This window comes from Podarcis muralis, chromosome 11, assembly GCF_964188315.1.
Source record: "Podarcis muralis chromosome 11, rPodMur119.hap1.1, whole genome shotgun sequence".
Lineage (NCBI taxonomy): Eukaryota > Metazoa > Chordata > Lepidosauria > Squamata > Lacertidae > Podarcis > Podarcis muralis.
The window spans coordinates 30,356,608-30,376,900 of NC_135665.1; the positions used below are offsets into that span (position 1 = coordinate 30,356,608).

The 20,293-nt window shown below is 38.4% G+C and overlaps 1 protein-coding gene across 8 annotated transcripts in view; it reads left to right on the forward strand.

Moving 5' to 3' along the window:
• Window positions 1-20,293, forward strand: part of MCTP1 (multiple C2 and transmembrane domain containing 1) — a 173,285-nt gene that overhangs the window by 77,775 nt on the left and 75,217 nt on the right. For all 8 annotated transcript variants that reach the window (XM_077936211.1, XM_077936215.1, XM_077936212.1 and 5 more), the window contains 2 exons: window positions 3,740-3,926; window positions 8,232-8,325. In XM_077936211.1, the coding sequence (XP_077792337.1) occupies window positions 3,740-3,926; window positions 8,232-8,325 (281 nt within the window). The remainder of the gene's footprint in view (window positions 1-3,739; window positions 3,927-8,231; window positions 8,326-20,293) is intronic.

Sequence of the window (20,293 nt, forward strand, 5' to 3'; positions counted from 1 at the left end):
GATGGCGCTGAAGCAGAGTTACACCAGTTATTTTCCAGTTTTGTTTCTACCCTCATCCTTTTGTGTATCTCAAGCACTTATTCTATCATCGGTAAAAGATGGGTCATCCTAAACCTTTTGCTTTCCAGTCTCTTGGCCGCCTTCTCCTGTCAGTTCCTTTTCTCTTTTATGTCAAGGACAGTGCCAGCAGTGTTTCCACTGTAGTCTTATGGCACCTTGTTGTGAGGAAAACAGACTTTTTGTCAGGTAAATAGTTCAAATGGAGCTTCATTCCAAACCCTTGTTATTTTTTATTTTATTTTAAAGTATTGGGGGTGTCTCCTGCCCTGAAGAACAGCCCTCACCTTTTGTACAGTCAGTGTCAGCATAAATTACTGTGCCCACAAAAACATAATAATGGATAGCTATGCAGCCCAAAGAATCTAGCCACAAAGTGTGGCTATATTATGGCAATTGTGAAACATACATCTCCACTTGCTTTGTCTTTTAGGCAGCTAACTTTCATCTGCTAATATTGAAGTAAAATTTTCAAATGAAGGAGACTGTCTTAATCTCCATGTAATTATTTAACTTTCTGTCACCTGTGCTTTTGAACAATCGTGACTCTGCCACCTATACAATGATAAGCTAATAAATCCTTGTGATTGTTATAAATTTAACATGTAAGAGTAATCTGGCCAAATTGGCTGCTGACAGCTGCAATATATTTCCAGGAATGAGTGCTGTCAGTGAACAAGTTGTTTCAGCGAGCATACAGGATAAGTAAAATCCCATGTTGTGTAATTTTATTCTCTTGGAGTTATTTACAGTCCCATACTGCAGGATTTATAGTGTTGTTTATTAGTAGGAAACCATGCATGTTTATCTTCAAAATGACATTGATTTTTGCTCATATTTTTATGTCGAGGGATTATTGGTGACTGATTCATTTTCATTTTCTGTGAGTCATCACTGTCCATTCTCAATTGCTGGCATCTCTCTCTGCATTTTGGCAAAATGTGTGACACATTCGTATTGTGTGTGGCAGGGTGTGTGTGTGTGTGTGTGTGTGTGTGTGGTGAAATAATCACAGACCACCATTAAATTTAACTGGTTTAGAAGTGTATTTCTATATGAACAAGGTCTTGCATCATTTTTGTCCGACTTAACCTACCATAAAGGCTGTGGGAACCTGTGCTGAAATAAGATTAATCACCCCATTTCCCCCTGCACTGTACATACTCTGTTGTTACGGTTTTACTACAGTGCCATTTTCAGAGCAGAGGCTTTTAGCACACATGAATGGAGTAAGAAATGTGGCTGTTTCATATGAATTATCTCACAATAATTGTTGTTCAATACCTTAAAATGAGCCTTGAGCATTGCTGCACCAGGGCTGCCCCCCCCCAATTGTTTGATGTTCACCTGTAACCATTTATAGAAGGCAGGTGACAGACCTGTTCTATGTTCTGAATATATGCAAGTATTCTTTCAGGTTTTTTCTGGACAATTAAAGAAGCAGAAATTTGTTGCTGAGAATGTATGCTAAAAACAAAAATCCACTTGCTCTTAGTGCTCTGCTGTTTTGAAATGTGCTTTTGAATCTATCAAAGAAAATAAATACAGCTGTCAGGAACTTCTGTGAACCCATCTTCTCTTTGCCCAGGTGTGTCCTACCTACGTTCAGCAATGGGTAAAAGACTGATCCTTGATATTTATTCACAAACCCCTTCCTATAGAAATTTTAGTGTGAAAAGAAGCTTGTGTGTATGTGTCCAAGTACAAATGCATAAGCACACCAAGTGGTCCATGTACAGGTTTCACTGCATATACATGCTCTTTATGCCGGGCAGGGTAGCCAATCAAAGTGTCATCAATTTCAGAATATTTAAGAATATAATTTTTTTAAAAAAATTAATTCAATGATATGCTGCACATGAACACTTACCAGTTAATCTCCCTTGAAAAATAATGTTTGACTTCAGCCCAGTAGAGAAAAGATGCGAAGTTTCACCATATATGCTATAAAAAAGACACATGACAATGTCATCAATCCATTATTTTAATAGATTTGGGGTTTTTTTCCCTGTTGAACTGTATTTGATGTGCTATTCTGGTGGATCAGTGCATATAAGCACTTGGCTATGATTCTGAGTTGTGGAGGCTATGCTGTACTGTGTTTATATTATACATTTATGCTATGCTTCATGTTAATGGAAGTTCATTGTTCTTCCAGGCTTTTATGTTAGTTTTTAATATTCAGGGTTTCTATTATGTCTGCTTTGTTTAAGGATAGGATGGTCCTGTGCTGATTTGTCTGGCATGTTTTCTATTCGCCTCCTCCTCTCCAGCTGTTCTAAGGCACTCCCAGTTAAATATACTACAAGTAGGTGTCCCAAATTGCCCTTGACCCTATTCTGTAAAATAACTAACAGAGTGATTAATCCATTGCTGGTGTCCAGACATCTTTTCTGATTAACAAGTAGAGCCTACCTTGTTTTCATGCTTGCAACTGAAAACAACAACTTGCCTTTCAGAGGGAGATGGGAAAATCTGTTCATTTTGGTTTCTCTCTCTTTTCCCCCCTACGCTTAAGTTCAGTTCCGAATCAGTTGGTGTTTTTATATCATTGTTATGAACAGTCAGTAGCCTTTTAGTGCAATTTTCTCATAATATATACATCTTTGTATGCAATTTTGTCTGATGTACACATTTTTGCAATTAATTTTCCCTTATGTAAAATAGTTTTGTCTGTTATGTCACCAACGGATGCATTTTTTTATGGGCAGTCTACTCCAGTATGCATTTTTGTACATGTTACTTTGCTGAAGAATTTCAAAGGCGACTGTTTCAGTTCTCATATTGTTTCAAAAAGTGTGAGTTAATAGGTTCACCTGAAATGCAAACTGAATAAACTTTCTCCACCATTCGTATCTGCAAGCTGTTCAAACAGTTAAACCTTATTTGGGAATGTGGATGGGAGAGTTTCTTTTGGTTTGATTTGGAACTAGGCTTGGGAAACCAAGCTACCCGCGCCAAAATGAAACTATCAGGAAATTGCTCAGATTTCCAAATTCAGAGGCTTTTTGTGCTTCCGGTGCTGACACCCAGAGCACAAAAAGCTGTCTGTCCTTTTCCCTGACATCTTCTTAGCTTTCTTCCTCCCTGCCCCAGCGCCAGGAATGCTGCAACACAAGGATAGATAGAGATGCACAACATTGGAATATGACCCAAGATAGAAATGGTACTTGGCTCAGAATACAGTAGAGCATTACAACTTAGACATGTATTTTGATGGATTTCACTGACATCCCTAAAGAATTTAAGACATTAGCTGAGTTGGTTAGAGTGTGAGGCTCATAATACCAAGGTTGCAGATTTGATCCATGTACAGGCCAGCTGCATATTCTTGCATTGTGGGGGGGTTGGACTAGATGACCCTTAGGATCCCCTCCAATACTATTCTATTATTTGGATAAGAAAGGCGCAACATTTCAGTTCTAGCATTGTGCCTTTTGAGCATCTTTCGCTTCAAAAGCAGCTATATAATTTAGTGTATTTATATACAAAGAAGAAGAAGAAGTTGTGTTATCTTTCTTATGACGGAATGAGCTGAACAGCAAAACAACAGGGTTTTGAAATACTGCCTTCTAAACCCCGGGACGGCTGCCTTTGTTTGTGTTTTGCATAGCTGAGTGTGTGTCATTCCACACTGCTCTTGCGAAGGCAGCCACATGCTAATCAAAACATTTGTTTCTAGGTGCCAGGTTGACCTGTCGACCCTGAGCAAAGAGCAAACTCATAAGCTGGAGTTGCCTCTGGAGGAAGGGGAAGGCTTTCTGGTGTTGCTGGTCACCTTGACTGCCTCAGCTGCAGTCAGCATCGCTGACCTCCCAATCAATGCCCTGGAGGACCTAAAGGAACAGGAAGAAATACTAAAGAGATATGTATGTAGTGCCTCTCTCTTGCTCATGCTATGTATGATTGCAAATGTGAAAAACCATGAACTGTATATTCCACGATGAATGGGGGAAATGGCCTGTTACCCCTAAAAACCCACCCAAGCGGTTGCTTTTTCAGAATGTTTATTTAGTACTACAGATTTATACTAGCCAAGTTAATATTTGCAAGTAATGCTGTTTATAATATCCCAGTGCATTGCCCTAAAGATTATTCTGTTGGTTCTTGCCAATTAGTTTTTGTTCAGTGCTTTTCACTCCTAGTCACCACGTGAATTTACTTTGTTGCTGTTCTCAAATGAAAATTTAGTGCCATAATTAAAAAGTTATGCCACTGATTCCCCCCCCCCCCAACAGTAGCAATAGCAAAGTTGGTCCACTTATTTATTGGACTCTTAAAGTCAAATAGCTTTAAGAGTCCAATAAATAAGTGGACCAACTTTGCTATTGTTTAGAGTGTTATGATAGGTTTTTCCTTCGTTAATGCGTAAGAATGGTGGTATGACCCTACGTAAAAATAATTGTGCTAAATTTTAAAATTGTGCTCAGATATTTTGAAAACAAATATTTCCCAGCATCCTCATAGCATGTCAGCTTCTGTGTAGTTTTGGTAAGGCAACAGCAAGGGGAGCTCTTACTCCAGCATTTATGAATACTGAACTCACTAAAACTGACTTACTAGACACAAAGAAGAAAGAAGAAAGCTATTTTCACCTAAAATTACAAAGCTTTTATTGTACAGTGCTGCCAGGTGTTTAGAGGGCTTCTCTAGACACTCTGCCATTAAACCCAAGCTCTGACTAACAAAGGGCTGTTTAATTTTTTATTTTATTTTAAAATATTCCTATTCCCTTGCTGACATCCTTTCAATAACTGAATTTAATAAAGATGTACCTTATCAGGCTCTGCAGATAACATGAAGTGCTAGTACTAATGCTGTACAATATTCTTCAAACAGATTAGCAGGATGTGCGCTTCAGCAAATTTATTCTACCTATCTCCACTGAATCAGCTGTCTGCTGGTGCTTGTACAAATCATAACACCAATAGTGTTATCATAAACACAGTTTAATAGAGGTGACTTAGCAAGGCTAAACATTATATTTCCTAAACCAACTGAGAGCTAAGATACAGTGTACTATGCCTGAAAACTAATAATTACGAGTATTATTTCAGATTTTGGTATCAACCAAGACAGACTGGTCTGTCAGACTACATCTTAATAGATATAATGCATTTCTGATGGATTAATTGCAGTGATACACATTTTGATACCAAGTAGTGAGAATAATATTTTTTCTCCATTATCAGGTTAACGTGAAACAAGTGATGCTGTCGATACTGATAATTTTATAACACCACAGAAATATTGTCATATATTTCACAACTTTTTTGAACCTTGAGCCATTTTTTTTTTTACCCCCAGAATTGTGTCTCTGGTATTGTTGGTATAAAAACAGGATTGCATTGTGTCAAAAAGAAAAAGGAAAAAAGCCTGGCATGTCAATTTATTACAATGGTTATTTCAGGCATTGTTATGTTTACTTACAAACTTAACTACCCTTTTCCCTAACATGACCCATACATACATAGCTTCAGAAAGACAGGTTAAAGAACACAGTATTGCACAGTATTTGTGGAACTCTTGCCATTCCTATATGTTGTCACCTGTTTTATTTCCAGCATTCGTGCTGCCACCCTTTTAGGAAATATACAGTGAACTATTACTGTGCAGCCAGAAAGATTCAGGAATCCTTTTATCATCTTTATTTTATAGATTTATTTTAAGCTTTCCTAAAGAGACTTTTCCATTTTAAAATGTATTTTGTGTCTATTTTTGAGACAGAAACCAGTAAATGAGCTGACCTTGCCATCAGATCAAATAGCCTTGCAAAATGACTCTATTACTGTCATTTAACCATTTGTAGCTGAACATCAGAGCCCTGCAAATTAAACAGGCATTACTGTTTGAACCATTATTTTATCACTATTGTATGAAAAGCTTAATTCCTTTTGGGGTGGGGGGTGGGGAAGGAGGGCCATAATGGGTAGCAGACCAAGAGAGAGATTGTATGACCTTTTCAGAACGGGTGTGCTGAACCCCTGCTCCCCCTTGTCACAGTTTAAAAACCAGAGAAGCTAGTTTAGTGAAGAAGTTGTTAGCATTCCATTTTTATTATGACATTTCACAGTCATCCGATTTAATGTCCCTTGACCGGATTGTCCACCGTGAGACGATGGGCTTGAAATGTTATTTAGAGCATTGATAAAAGGTGAGCAGTTCTAAGATGACAGCGAGTCATAAGGCTGGTGGTGTGACATTAATTTTCTCCATAACAAAGATGGAATAAGACGTCATGGTGACAAGCTGTCAATCAGTACTGGCCCCTCAGTGTATCTCAATGCCATAGGATGGGGTATTGGTTCTCCCATAATAGAGCTGAACTGAGATGCTCTCCCTGACAGCTGCTGCAGCCATACAGAAAATATATTATACAGCCTTTCATTAAAAAAATAAAGAGGACTCATCTCCAGAGCATTTCAATCTTTTCCCATCTATTGAGGGCTGAAAGGATTCACAGCAAATCATAAGATTTCACTGCTATGGAAATTTCAGGCCTTCGATACCATCCAGGTTTTGAAGCCTTCAATAATAATCATAAATAAGAAGGCTGACAATCGGCTGATAAATCATTACTTTAAGTTGCATGTTTAAAGTAATGTATTAAAGTAATTTGCTTTTCACAAAATCCTACAATAATATTCTATGGTATGTCACTGGCCCAGATTGTCAGAATGTGCAGTAAATTGCTCCAAATCAGCTGACTAGCTGAATCTAAGTTCAAACTATAATTACCCCATAGAGCCCTGACAAATAGTACCAAGTGAAATACTGAAATCTCCCCCCCGCCCCCCGTGTGTGGGTAATGTGAGTGCAGGTGGAGCAAAATTGAATTTGTGCTTTTGCTTTTATCTTGTAGGAAATGTGAGATAAATATAGTTTCAAAACCTACAGAACAAACATGTAATTTCCACATGCCTGCCACCTTTGTTCTACATATGTGAGAACTGGAAAATATCTGAATTTAGATACAAGCTTGACAAAAAAAGCCCGCCAAACCTTCTTGAGAATTGTAACAGATGACACGCTACCAGCAAAGCATCTGTATTCTGATGCTATCTGTAACATAACTTTCAGAATCAGGCAGTTTGGAATCCTATAAACAGTGTTTGTTTAGCTTTGGTCCTATGATTAAACACAATTCTGATGATAGACAAATGTTTTCAAAAATTTGTAATAAATGGGCATGTGTTTCCATAGAAAGCAATAGATATAAATGCATTTATATGTGAAAATTGATGTGCCATATAACTGCAGCGCTTCGGCTCAGTATGCCAAGGTCAGACCTTCTCTGTACGCAATAAGCGTCTTAGGGGATTTATATTGTGGGCTTTGTGTCTGACTCTTATTGGTAAAAATGTTTGTCTAACACTTTAATAGTTGATATTTCAAGCAGAAAATATTCCTTTTTTTCTTGAGCAATATACCACTAATGATTATCCATTAAGCAGCAACATAGTAGAAAGGAAAAGTAATGTCTATTTCTATTAAATCCAACTTTGCTTTAAGCTGGCACATTAAAATGTATAGAAATCCTGTTTATTCTTGATATATCTGGCTTGGGTTTTATATATACATAATATACATATATGCACACAAGTCTTGTTTTGGAAAAAATGAAAGTTTGTTATAAAACATGATGTTGCTTTTGGAAGAATGATCAGCTATTATATAGTTTCCTTTCTCTAGCTGCATAAAGATAGCTCTAGTCTTGTTTAAGGTATCCCCTAAAACCAGCAGGCATTTGCCATTTAAACACGGGCTTCTGAATTGCATCTCTAGAACTGGATATACCTCTGTCTTAGGGTATACAGAAATATCTTTTGATGCATTGTGACTTGGGGCATTCTCTTTCAGCATCATTTTGGTGCACTATTTATTACAATTAAATATTGATATATTCAGAATAAATAATGCACTAACATGAAGCTGAAAGATGAGTGCTGTGGTTTAGATCTTTTAAAATCAAATACTGGGAATGGAAATAGATATTTCCTACACTGAGTGGAAACTATACAGTACTGAAAACACATAGTTGATTTCCAAGAATAAGATTTAAGAATAATCAAACAACCATTTTAAAATGTGATAGAAGAAGGAATCGCGTTTGCCTGTTTTCCCTCCCTTTGCAAGCTCTTCCTAACTTCATAGTTTTTTTGTGTGTGTTCTAGAGTCTAGTGCGGATGTTTCATAACATGAAGGATGTGGGATTTCTCCAGGTGAAGGTTATCAGAGCAGAAGGTTTGATGGCAGCTGACGTTACAGGCAAGAACTACTTCAATTTTTGTGGTGATAGTTATCCTATTGAAGCATTTCTGGTTTATAGCCTTTTTCAAAACTAGCACTCCCGACAGGGTAGAAAACTTAAGTTTGCTAGGATCTTTGCAAATGAACTCTATCTTCTCATATTTGTGTTTGTGTGCAAATTTGTTTCAGCTACTTAACGCTTTCCCAAGCCGTATGTGAATTGAAACAGTCATCATTTGAAATATGCATGTCTTTGAGTTTTTGAATGCAGTTCTCTAGTTAAATGTGTACACATACTAGGGTAAAGCGTGCATATAAATGCATATATTAGTGAAAATAACATAAACCACCTTTTATTAGGGGAATTTGCTTTACAAAAATGTGTGTTTTAGAATAAATTTCTGGTGAATTTCCGTGAGCACCTTAAATTAAAAAATTGCAAACTAACGTGGAAACTGAATTTAAGATTAGAAAATTGAGAAATCAAAATTAACATATTTGCCCATCCTTAGTTTGGACTTTGTACAGCTCAGAACCTTACTGAAAATAGTAATGGAAAAGGATTTTAATGAAACAATGCATCACAGCCCCTCCAAAAGGTTTCGTGTTGTTAAGCTTCATTCCCAGTGGGCTACAGCAGATACAGAATAGTAAAACAAAATGGAGTCCAGTATTTTGCAAGATAAAATTCACTTGTTCATGGCAGGGCAAGTTCATATGTTAGTCAAAAACAGTATTTTAAAAAATTGTAAAGCAGAGGAGGGCTTAAAATACAGCTTCAGAATAGTATGTTTCTGATGGATGTTCCTCTGAAAATGTAGGATATTTGCATCAGCACTCTGGATAGCATCATCATGCCTGTTGCCATATTTATTTTATTTTATTACATTTGTCTGCCTCCTTTCTTCAAGGTGGCACATGTGGAGTTCTCTGGTGGTTTCTCATCTGTGTTGACAAGACACAGACCTGTTTGGGTTCTGCAGGATTGCTGAATCATAATTCTTCTTACGAAGTCGCAAGCATCATGTATCTTTACATTTGTCCAGAGATATACCTACTTGCCAAAATTTCTAGCACACATTTTCTTCATGGGCCTTCTTTAGTGGTTTAACAGCTGATTCCACACCCACACAGCCATTGAATGGATGGATGGATTTATGGCACCTTTCTGCCAAGGGAGTCTGCAGTTTTAAAATACTAAAAACAAATTGACTTGAGCAGGCCTTGAAGTTGTCTTTGTCTCCTTCCCACAATGTTCATTGGTTGTATGGCCGTGGGGCAAGTCTGCCTGGAGGAGTAAGCCTTGGGGTTGCCTTTGCCTGCCTGCATCCTTACAGGGTAAATTCTGTCTATTGCCCCTTCTTGGGCAGAGAACGTAATGATAGTAATATAATAATTAGTTATTTATGGCTTTATGTTTTAAGATTTGTTGCAGTCAACTGTAAGTTAGGTTAAGGGCTTTCTGGTGCAGAAAGGTAGGTAGAAATATTGGAAGTGATGGTGGAAGCAGGTAGTCTTCCATTACTGAGTCAAGTGGAGGTTAGTCTGTTGCAGTCGCCTGCTTCTTCACTGACGGGATCTTGCTCATTTCAAGGATGAGCAGTGGGATCCCCCCCCCCCAAAAAAATTCTATGTGATTCTCTACTATTATCTATGCAGTACATTACAAGGTGTATTTCTGCATGCTGGACAGTTCTTCTGTGTGTGCAGGAATCCCTAGCTTGTTCATGGTGGGCCATTTGGATTAGGATGAATTGTGTATTTCAAAGTGTTTTGGTTTTAGCTAGGTTTGGTAATGGAATGGTCACCTTGCTTTCCTTTTGTCCTTAGCGCCAATATGCAAAAATCATCCTTATGTAACTAAGCATTTTACATCACAAATGTAGAAACATTGGGGGTGCATACATAACCATTCTAGCGTGTGTTCTGCTTGCAGAAAATCTTCCAGCTTTGTTATTTGACAAATAACATCCATACATCACCTGGTATACACAATAGAAATAGACAGAAAAATCATATTTCAAGATGCAGCATTTTTTCTTCTCATATTTTGTTTTGTGTTCCATAAAGCATTGAATTCCAAATTATCACATTTGCTATGAGGCAGAAAGCATCAGAAGGACCTTTCGTGTGCTTTCAAGTTCAGGTTTGAACAATACTTGCAATAAATTGATTATGTGTTAGTTTATGTTATTAGATTGGTTTCAATGCTTTATGTTTACACCTACAAGTGTTGAGTCTTACACAGATTTAATGCTTCATCTTATATTGAGTAGATTGGTAATGCTTCTATGCAAACAAGTATTGCATAGGCAATGGTGCTGTTTTGGTTCTGTTTCCACAGTCTTTCTATACAAGTATTTTCCAGACAAACATAAAAGGAGTATATGCATAAATAAATGTTGATGCATGATAGTAAATAATATAGTTGTACGTATGAATTAGGCTGCAGTTCTGTGATAACTTACATGGGAGCAAGTCTGGGTCAGTTCCTGGTTGGGAATTTCATGTGTGCTGCCTTGAGTTCCATATTGGAAGAAAGACAGGATATAAAATGTAATAAATATATCGGAGGACCTTGCTTCCCAGTAAACATGCTTTTACCAATATAATAATAATAATAATAATAATAATAATAATAATAATAATAATTTCAAGTTTTTCCAGTATTTAAGAACCAAAATATTAACCTAAAAATTGCATAATTTTGCCTTGGGATAGACTATGATATTAAATGCCTGAAAATAAAAAGCAAATGTAAAATTTGATTAGATTTTGCTGAATTCCAAAATATTCTCTCTGTAAGCAAAGAGGAGGATTTTAAAAAATATTTTATTAAGCTTTTTTTTTTTAGCAGGGGGGAAGCATTTCAAAATGTATGCTTTTGTCACAGTTATATTTTCTAAATGAGTGAATAAAAAACACAAATTATAACTGAAATGGGCCAGTCTTCTCCTTTCCTCAAAGCACAGACCCTTAGTTAGCTGAATATTACTAGAGCCAGTTGCTCTGCTTCACTGTTACTAAAATGTTGCTTTCAGTAGAAGAGTATTGGGTAGTGTGCTTAAATGTAATAGGCATGTTTAAAAGATTCATTGACTAGTTACTCAACATTAAACTACAACAATAATTTTAATTTTTAATCACGTAATACAGATTTTCACAGTCTCCGTGTGTGGATAAAGCTTTTAAGGGATTATACGGGGTCATTATTTCATTTGGAAGAATGGCTAATGAGAATAAAATGGCTCAAACTATGGCTTATCATGAACAAGCAAACTTGCAAGCATCCAGTGCAAAGATCATGGATCCAGCAATCCTACCCTGGTTCTGCTTTAGCTGTGCTACCTACCATCAAGCTATGGTTTGGCTGAACCTGGTTCATGGTTTGTCCAGATAAACCATGAGCTGTAACCAAGGTTTGTTCTTGGGTTATTCTTCATGGTTCAAGGGAAGCAAACCACAGGAACTTTGTGAACTCTCATGCAGTTACTAACAGCAAACCCTTAGCAGTGCAGTACCACAGTGTTTTGGAGTTGTGTTACAGTGAACATGGTGATTAAGGAAGATACAGGCTAACACATATAAAAATTGGGGGTGGGTGACAGCAAAATTTTGTAGAAGAGCTTACATGAATGAAATCACTTTCCTGAATTAGGAGGAGTTGCTGTTCACACAGCACCAGGTTGGAATCACACAGGTTGGAATCAGCTCTTCAATCAGCAGAAAAGACTTCTTGCTAGCAGAACGTATCTCTGGATCCAAGCCAAAGCTATGAAGAACCTGGACTGCATTGGTTCATATGTAATGTGAAACTATGTTTTAATGCCAGGAGGGGGAAGCTGCTCAGGCAGTGGAGCAGAAGAGTTGAAGAGTGTGCATTCTCAGTTCTAAGTGAGTTTCCATTTGCAAATGCTATCACTAGCCCTAGGTTTTTGCCATATCTTACAAAAACCATACCCTATCTTACAATAATTCATTCACATTTTTAGCAGATGGAAATACCATGCAATAGACCACCTTGCTCTTGGTTATAGTATTCTTTTAAATGCTGCCATTATTAGTATTATTAGTAGTATTATTATTATTTATACCCCACCCATCTGGCTGGGTTTCTCCAGCCACTCTCAGCGGCTTGCAGCACATATAAAAACATAGTAAAATGTCAGACATTTAAAACATCCCGATACAGGGCTGCCTTCAGATGTCTTCTAAAAGTTGTGTAGTTTTTTCCTCCTTGACATCTGATTGGAGGGCATTCCACAGGGAAGGCACCACTACCAAGAAGGCCCTCTGCCTGGTTCCCTGTAACTTCACTTCTCACAGTGAGGGAACCTCCAGAAGACCCTTGGAGGACCTCAGCGTCCAGGCTGAGCGATGGGGATGGAGAAGAAAAAGAAGAAGAAGAAGAGGAGGAGGAGGAGGAGTTTGGATTTGATATCCCGCCTTTCACTCCCCTTCAGGAGTCTCAAAGCGGCTAACATTCTCCTTTCCCTTCCTCCCCCACAACAAACACTCTGTGAGGTGAGTGGGGCTGAGAGACTTCAAAGAAGTGTGACTGGCCCAAGGTCACCCAGCAGCTGCATGTGGAGGAGCGGAGACGCGAACCCGGTTACCCAGATTACGTGACTACCACTCTTAACCACTACACCACACTGGAGATGTTCCGTCAGGAATTTGGTGACTATTCAAATATAATTTTGTGACCATTTAAATATAAATGGTCACAAAACAGCTCACAAAGTTGTTTTCAAAGTTGAAGGATGGGCCAGTATGTATTGTGTGAAAGACATGTTATACTGTGGATATTTCTGTCTGTGTTTGACTGAAACTTGAGAAACAGAATATATTATTTCAGTGATTTGATCTTTCCGTTGCTGTACTTAAACAAAGGTATGTAGAATTATGTGATACAAGGGAGTAGTTCATCACTGGCACCAAGCTCCATCTTCAGTATAGGCATAGCAGCAAAACATTGGGATTTTGTTTTAGATCTTTCCAACCTCTTATAGTTCCACTGCTAAAACACGATTCTGTGCCTCTGTTCTGTGGAAGTTGGCTAGTTTTAAGGCATTTTAATGAATGTTTTAATTGTAATGGCATAGACATCTCATGGTTCCACTACAGATCCAGAGACTCATAGGACTGGGATGTTGAAAACAAGAGAATTCTAGTCCCCCAAAGTCATGAAAATATTCAGTGAAAGGACCCTATATTCATCTTACCTTCAAATCTCATGGTCCTTAAACAGGTTGTGGTATTTGAGGAAGTATTTTAACCTTTTCTCATCTTGTGAGATAAAGAATTAGAAAATTATTTTGGGATAAATGCATCACTTCCCCCACCTTGGTAGCTAGTACAATCATGCCAATAACTATTAAATACACATTGCCAACATATGCAAATCCTTTTTTTGGGACACCTACCAACTTGTTGGCAGCAGAGAGATTCTTGATAAGGAGAAGAATACAAAATGAATGAACATTATTCATTGGGTAATATGGCAAGAGAGTGAAAAAATGGTTATAGTTTATTCAGATAAATTTACATTGATAATCCTAAAGCAGGGTGTTATTGAATGAGAGAATGTGGAACTTGCCTTTCTATAAAGTTGGCACAAACCACCTTAGGCCAACTGCATTCTGATGGGAAATAATTCTCTAGCCCTCCAGTGGGAGTTTGTTTGTTTAATAAGATGTAGATTTTTTTCATCAGGTGTTGTCATGATTTATTTGTTTTTAAAAAAAACCTAATACTTCTGACAGAAAATTAAGAAGTAACAGTAAAAATTATGCTGAATCTCGCATCCAATGTTAAGCGAATCTTATTTTTCTTAAGAAATAAGGATAACCCGGTCTCATTAGTGAAGTTAAATCTAAGTTGCATTTGACAGGCTGCCTGGGAAACAGTTTATTATTATTTTTTGCTATCTGTGGGTTTTAATTAAGATGTGTTCAATTATAGTCTCCTCACACACTCACTCCCCCTGCTTGCTGTGTCACAGACTGGTGATCAGGGCGCTTTCAGATGGTCCGGCCCATGACTTTGACCTTCTGCGTGGTCCAGCGTTCCCTGGGGAACCGTTCAGCTCATGAGGTCTGATTTCACACTTCCAGGATGCCTCGGCTCTCTTAACAATGACAGGGAGACAAAGCCCTTTAGAACGGGCCGCACGGGGACTTGTTTAAATTGGAAACTAGAGAGGAGTCAAGGAACAAGGTTATGGACTATAGAATAGTGTTTTTAATAAAGAGCTCACAGCTCTGGTTCAGCTCAAAGAAGGTTACCTCTGTACAATTAATTGAGCCATTTATCTTGGCTTCTAATTTTTCACAGAATGGTATGATAAATATTAGCTAAAAGGCAAACGAGATATGATGTCATGCATTTCAACATTAATGTAGGCTTTTTAAAAAGCAATCAAAGATATATTTGCTTGGATTTCCCCCCATTTTCTTAATTGCACAAGGTTTGGGATTTTCCTGGATAAAAGATGGAATTTGCTTGACGGCTTACTGTTCTTGGATTTATTATCCTTGATGTTTCAATGCTTCGTGTTAGAGGCCAAAGGGAATGTAGCATGAAAGATGCAGTCATCCTGAATGCAAGTAAAATTCCCGGAAAACTGAATGTTCTTACTGCTTAGTATCATACTTTTGACTTTCATTTACGCTATTGTTGATGAATCCTGCATAACAGTAGTGTAATTTGTCTCAAACAAAAAACAGCAGCCCAGTATTAATTTCAGTTACAAGGGTAGTGTGCTGTTCTAGCTGGGTGGGAGAGCCAGCAGGCATCAGACAAAACACCAGAAGTGGCAGGTGAGAAGGTTTTGGATGGAGATTTGGCAGTTAGCAGTGAACAAGTTTGTAGCTACCAAGGTTGTGAGCTAATTCTGCAGAAATGCAGTAGCTCCTTGACTAGTGCACACATTGCTCTAACAAAAGCCATAGTTTATTTGAGTCTGGTGTAGACTTGATGACTCCTGAAATCCTGCACCTTGTCTAAGAATGAGGAAATTTAAAAGGCAACTCATTCAGTCACTATTGAATGATTTCATACTGCATTGCACATCATCTCAACTGGAAGGGGTCTACAAAGAGTGAGTATTATTGTGTTTGAATGTGGGGTTCTGAAGGGAGTTACGAGTTTTCACTAGAAAAATCTTAACAGTCCTCTTTCTGGAGAGGACTCTGGCAATACATGGACTTTGATGTTCCAGGAGTGTTCCTGACTTATGTTTCAGACAGATATGATTTTTTAACTGGTAAGCAATGCTTCAGTAAAGGTTTTCAGGTTGGTTTACATTTAAAAGATACAAAATAATAAACAATAAAAGAACAAAACTAAAAAACAGCTGCATAAAATATCTTATAGGTTACATTTTTTGGGGAAATGAAAAGGTTTTTTAACTAATGCCAAAATGAAATTGACATAGAAACCAGGCAAGCCTTCCTGGAGAGGTAATTCCATAAGCAGGGGGCAATGACTGAGAAGGCCCTGTCTCCAGAAAGTGGCTTCCAAAAATTATTGAAGAGGCCTCCACAGCAGGCTCCTCTGGCTTTTAATGTCTGTCGGAAAGCAGAGTCACAACACCTGGGCATTTATGTTACTAAGAACAGTTCATTTTCCTAGTTTTTACCTTATGCTGCCCTTTGCTTTGCTTTGCCTTCCTTTTCAGTATGAAGAACACTTGGGATATTAAGATGGCTGAGATATGATCAAGTTGTTGAAAGCAATCAACACTTTGTGATTAATATCTGAAAATGTAAAGCTAACAAGATGCAAACTTGTTTTAAACACTGATGTTGACTACATATGTTGAATAGAAAACTCTAGCCTGTTTGTGTTAGGAACTGCCCAAATGTATTATTAGAAGCTCCCATTATCTGTAAATGCTTTCTTTAATATCTGAAATGGAGCAGTAGATTTTTTGCATATATTCACACAAGTAGGGCAACCCATCCCTTAGGGTGTCTTCCATACCTGTCTCCTAGCCCTCTTGCAGTTTTGAAGAATGCAGAAAAAGTAGGTCAGCTAGATATTACCAAGGCACAGAACCTGTGATTCACTTAGAAATACCTACGCTCGTGCCTCAATCCCCTGGAATCAATGAAATCAGTTGGCAGATCTCCTGTTACTTGGACTCTTCTTTTGTCCAGTGTAATCCTTTGCTTCCTCAGGGTGGATTTCTTTTCCTTCGCCCTGATCTATCATTTGTTGCTTTGAGCTGCATATCTGAATTCCACCATCTTCAAAAAGAGTTGCATATGAAAAAGTGGAAATGTCTGCCTATGTATATAAATATAAGTGGAAAGCATTGTAAGTGTAGAATGAGATTTATTTTTTTAAGGTGGTGTGGCAGTATTAAGCTTTTTTTAAAAAAAATGTGGGGGCTTATTGGCAAGGAAAACCTTGGTACTGGGGTGGCAGTTATGTGGCACAATTCTTTTATGTTTATAAGTTACAATTAAACAAGAAAGGACAACCTGTTGCCTCAATCACTTCAGTGCAACCTATTTAGTGACCCCTGTGATGACCAAGATAACAAGGTCAAGAGCTTCATGTGCACTTTTGTTTCTTCAGCAGTGGCTCAGATATTCCACAATCCAGTCAACGCCTCAAAAATATGTTCCTGATGCCTACATTTGCCTCATGCATCTTGTTTGTCTTGGATGCTTGGTCAATCACACTTCCTCAATTCTGCAAACGCCTTTCGTTCTCTTTCTGCTACTTATGGCAAGTCTCCACATTAACAGTTAACTTTTATCTTCGTGCAGCACTCATGCCTGTGAACCTCAGTCCTCTAGTTCTTTGCTTCTAAAAGCTCCAGGTACCGTAGTTGCATTCTCCCATTGCCTGTGATGGTTATCATGCTGTGTTGGGTAACAGTGCCACTTTGTGGTGGAAGCCAGGAATAGAACTTGAGGGAAGCAGGCAGCTCCCATAATTCAGTTAGCTTCCTGCTTTTGTTTTTATTGAAGCTTTTTCATAAAACTGTGCAGTAAAAAACTAATTGAAATTAAAAAAACAACAACCTGAAAAGAAAATTCAAGGGTAAAGCTTAACCCTTGTCTCACACAGAAAGGGGGAGGGTCATCCCAGCCCTCACCTGTGAACTTCCTTTTCTTCTCCCAGCCTCCCACTCTGGGTATCTTCCCTGCCTGCCTCTCACACAGGAAGAGGCCACTCGTTGACCAATTTGAAATGCAGCTGCTGGCGGGAACTCAAGCCAACTACCCAGGCGGCTTGGAGGAATTCCCCCAGTTGCTGCCTGGCCATGTGCGTTCCACTCTAGCTGCCCAGGGATAGACACTGAGCACCCATTGCCAGATCCAAAGGTATATCCTTCCTCTGTCCTCCTTTTGTCTGTTGGAGTCCCTCAGTGCTTGTGTTTGACCCTCTTCTAAAGAAGACCAGTGGACATTGCCTGTAGCTTTCAGTACCACACAATATGCTGATGACACCCAGCAATTCCTGTACAGTGGTACCTCAGGTTACGAACTTAATTCGTTCCAGAGGTCCGTTCTTAACCTGAAAGCATCCTTAACCTTTCACTAATGGGGCCTCCCGCTGCGCCGCTGCCACACAATTTCCATTCTCATCCTGGGGCAAAGTTCTCAACCCGAGTTACTACTTTTGGGTTAGCCAAAGTGTAACCCAAAGCGATTGAAACCCGAGGTACCATTGTATTCCAGAACTTTATTCCTGCATCCAATTGCACATCTACAGCTGCCTGTTTCGTATTGTCACTTGGTTGCTTCTGTCATTTTAACTGCAATACTTCAAAGACAGAACATCTTATCTTCCTTCCCAAGACCTCCTCTCCTTATACATTCTCCATCCACTCAATTTAACAGGTACAGAGCCTCGGTTTTCTTCTTCCTCTCCCTTTTTTACTTCCCATATGCAATTTGTGGCCAGCCTATATTTCTTCTTCCCTTTGCATATAGCGCTGCAAAATTATGCTTCTTCCTTTTAGTGAAAATTGGATAATGCTCTGGTCCTTTCTCACTTGCCCTATTTCACTTGCTACCTTATGCAGATTATATTACTGCAATGCATTATATGTGGGGCTACCTTTGAAGGCAAATTCAGATCAGACAGACTCCTAGTCTTCTAGGGCTGCTGCCAGCCACTAGATAAATCAATTGGTATAAGACAGCATCCTAAATTAGGAAACTACAGTTTGGAATGCACTTAGATGCCATGTTGTTTTTTGCATCCATCTGTCCCAAGAGACAATAGAGCGCCCCTCCAGAGGTGAAGTCAAACCACTGGAGAATCACAACGCTTGCTGTGGCCGAAGTGACCAGAAACTTGTAACTGCTGCCTCCAATGTTCTTTCTACTGTATTAGCAGCACTGAAGTGACCTCTCCATGACAAAAGCCTGTGTAGTACATATGAAGGTCCTGGGCTACCTAGATGGCAAGACCCCACTATTGGCCTCGCTGATGTGGTGCACAGAAAAGCAAAGCAATACATTTGGCACCAGCTTTGTCACCAGCTTGGCTGCAGGAGTTGCCAGAATGACGCCTCGTCCATTCCTATGCCCATTTCAAGGTGCTAGTGTTGCTCTTTTAAAGCTCTTCATGACGTGATACCAGGGTACATGAAGGATCACTTCTTTCCATATGTCGCACACATAAGCACTTCATCAGAGTCTCTTCTCTGGGTTGAAGTTCAACATGTGGTCACCAAGGAAAGATCCTATGTTCACATAGAAGGTACATACATGTTGCAGTCACAACAAAGAAGTAAATTTTCCAAATACGGTAAAAGCTAGTACCTTAGGACAATTTGACATTGAACCAACCAAAATGGTGGCCAATCTGGACTTACTGTTAAATGGCATTGAGGAATAGTAAACATAGCACTATCTAATTCAGCAGATATACCGTAAGTGGACAATTGCCTATAAAGTCCAATACAGTCAAATTTGACTTGAAAAGAAGAAACTTCCCCCCAAATGAGAGGATGCTTTGAAAGTACATTTAAATGCAGATAGAAAGCTTGAAGGAGCTCCCCATGAAGGGAGTCCCATAGCTGCAAATCAACCACCAAAAAGGCCTTGTCTGCTTTTTATTAATTGTCGGTCAGACCTGAGAATTCACAAAGCTTTGTTTTGAATAGCACTGGAGCAGTGTGTATCTTTATAGATAATTAGGTGAACATCAACTTTTTAAACAGATGTGAATAATTTTTCTGAAGATCAAATCCTAGAGTGTCACGATTAAGGGTTTTGAAGTCTTTTGCTATACATATGTCTTAGGTTTAGCTAATGTTTGTGGGATCATTTTTAAAATAATTAGATATTTATATCCATTTTTTCAGAAAATATACTTACTATTATTATTTATAAAATATATATACCACCCTTCATCCAGGGTGGTTCAGAATATTAAAAGACAATATAAAAAAACCAAAATACATAATAAAAATAGGAGAAAAGCAAACCAGCCATCCCACCAACCCACATAATGAGAGACATCATGCCTATATTTTGCATTTTAAAATTATTAGCCTGTAATATTAATTCTATTGTCTATGCAACGTTAGGAAGCTAAATTGATGCGATTATATATTTGGAACGCATGAATTTGTGTGTTCCCAGATTAAATCAACACAGTGAAGAGTATTTTCGTAACGGTAATGCTATTATTATATGTTAAAATTATTTGTGACCTTAACATTAGCTGCTGAGAGTTAATTATAAAACAGATTTTAGTTGTAGTAAAAAGATGAACTTTGGACTTAAGACTTATTACTACAAGCATATAGGCAAACACCCCCTATGTGCAACTGCATTTTTGCAGACAGCTGTGAAATAAATAAATAAATAAATAAATAAATAGGCTTTCCCTTGCTTGGGACTACTGCTTGAGCGAGGGAAGACAGCCGCCTTCTCCTCACCTCCGTGCCCCCATCCTGGCACCAATTCTTCTGGACACCTTTCTTGGCCCTCACCCTCCATGGCCAGCTGTT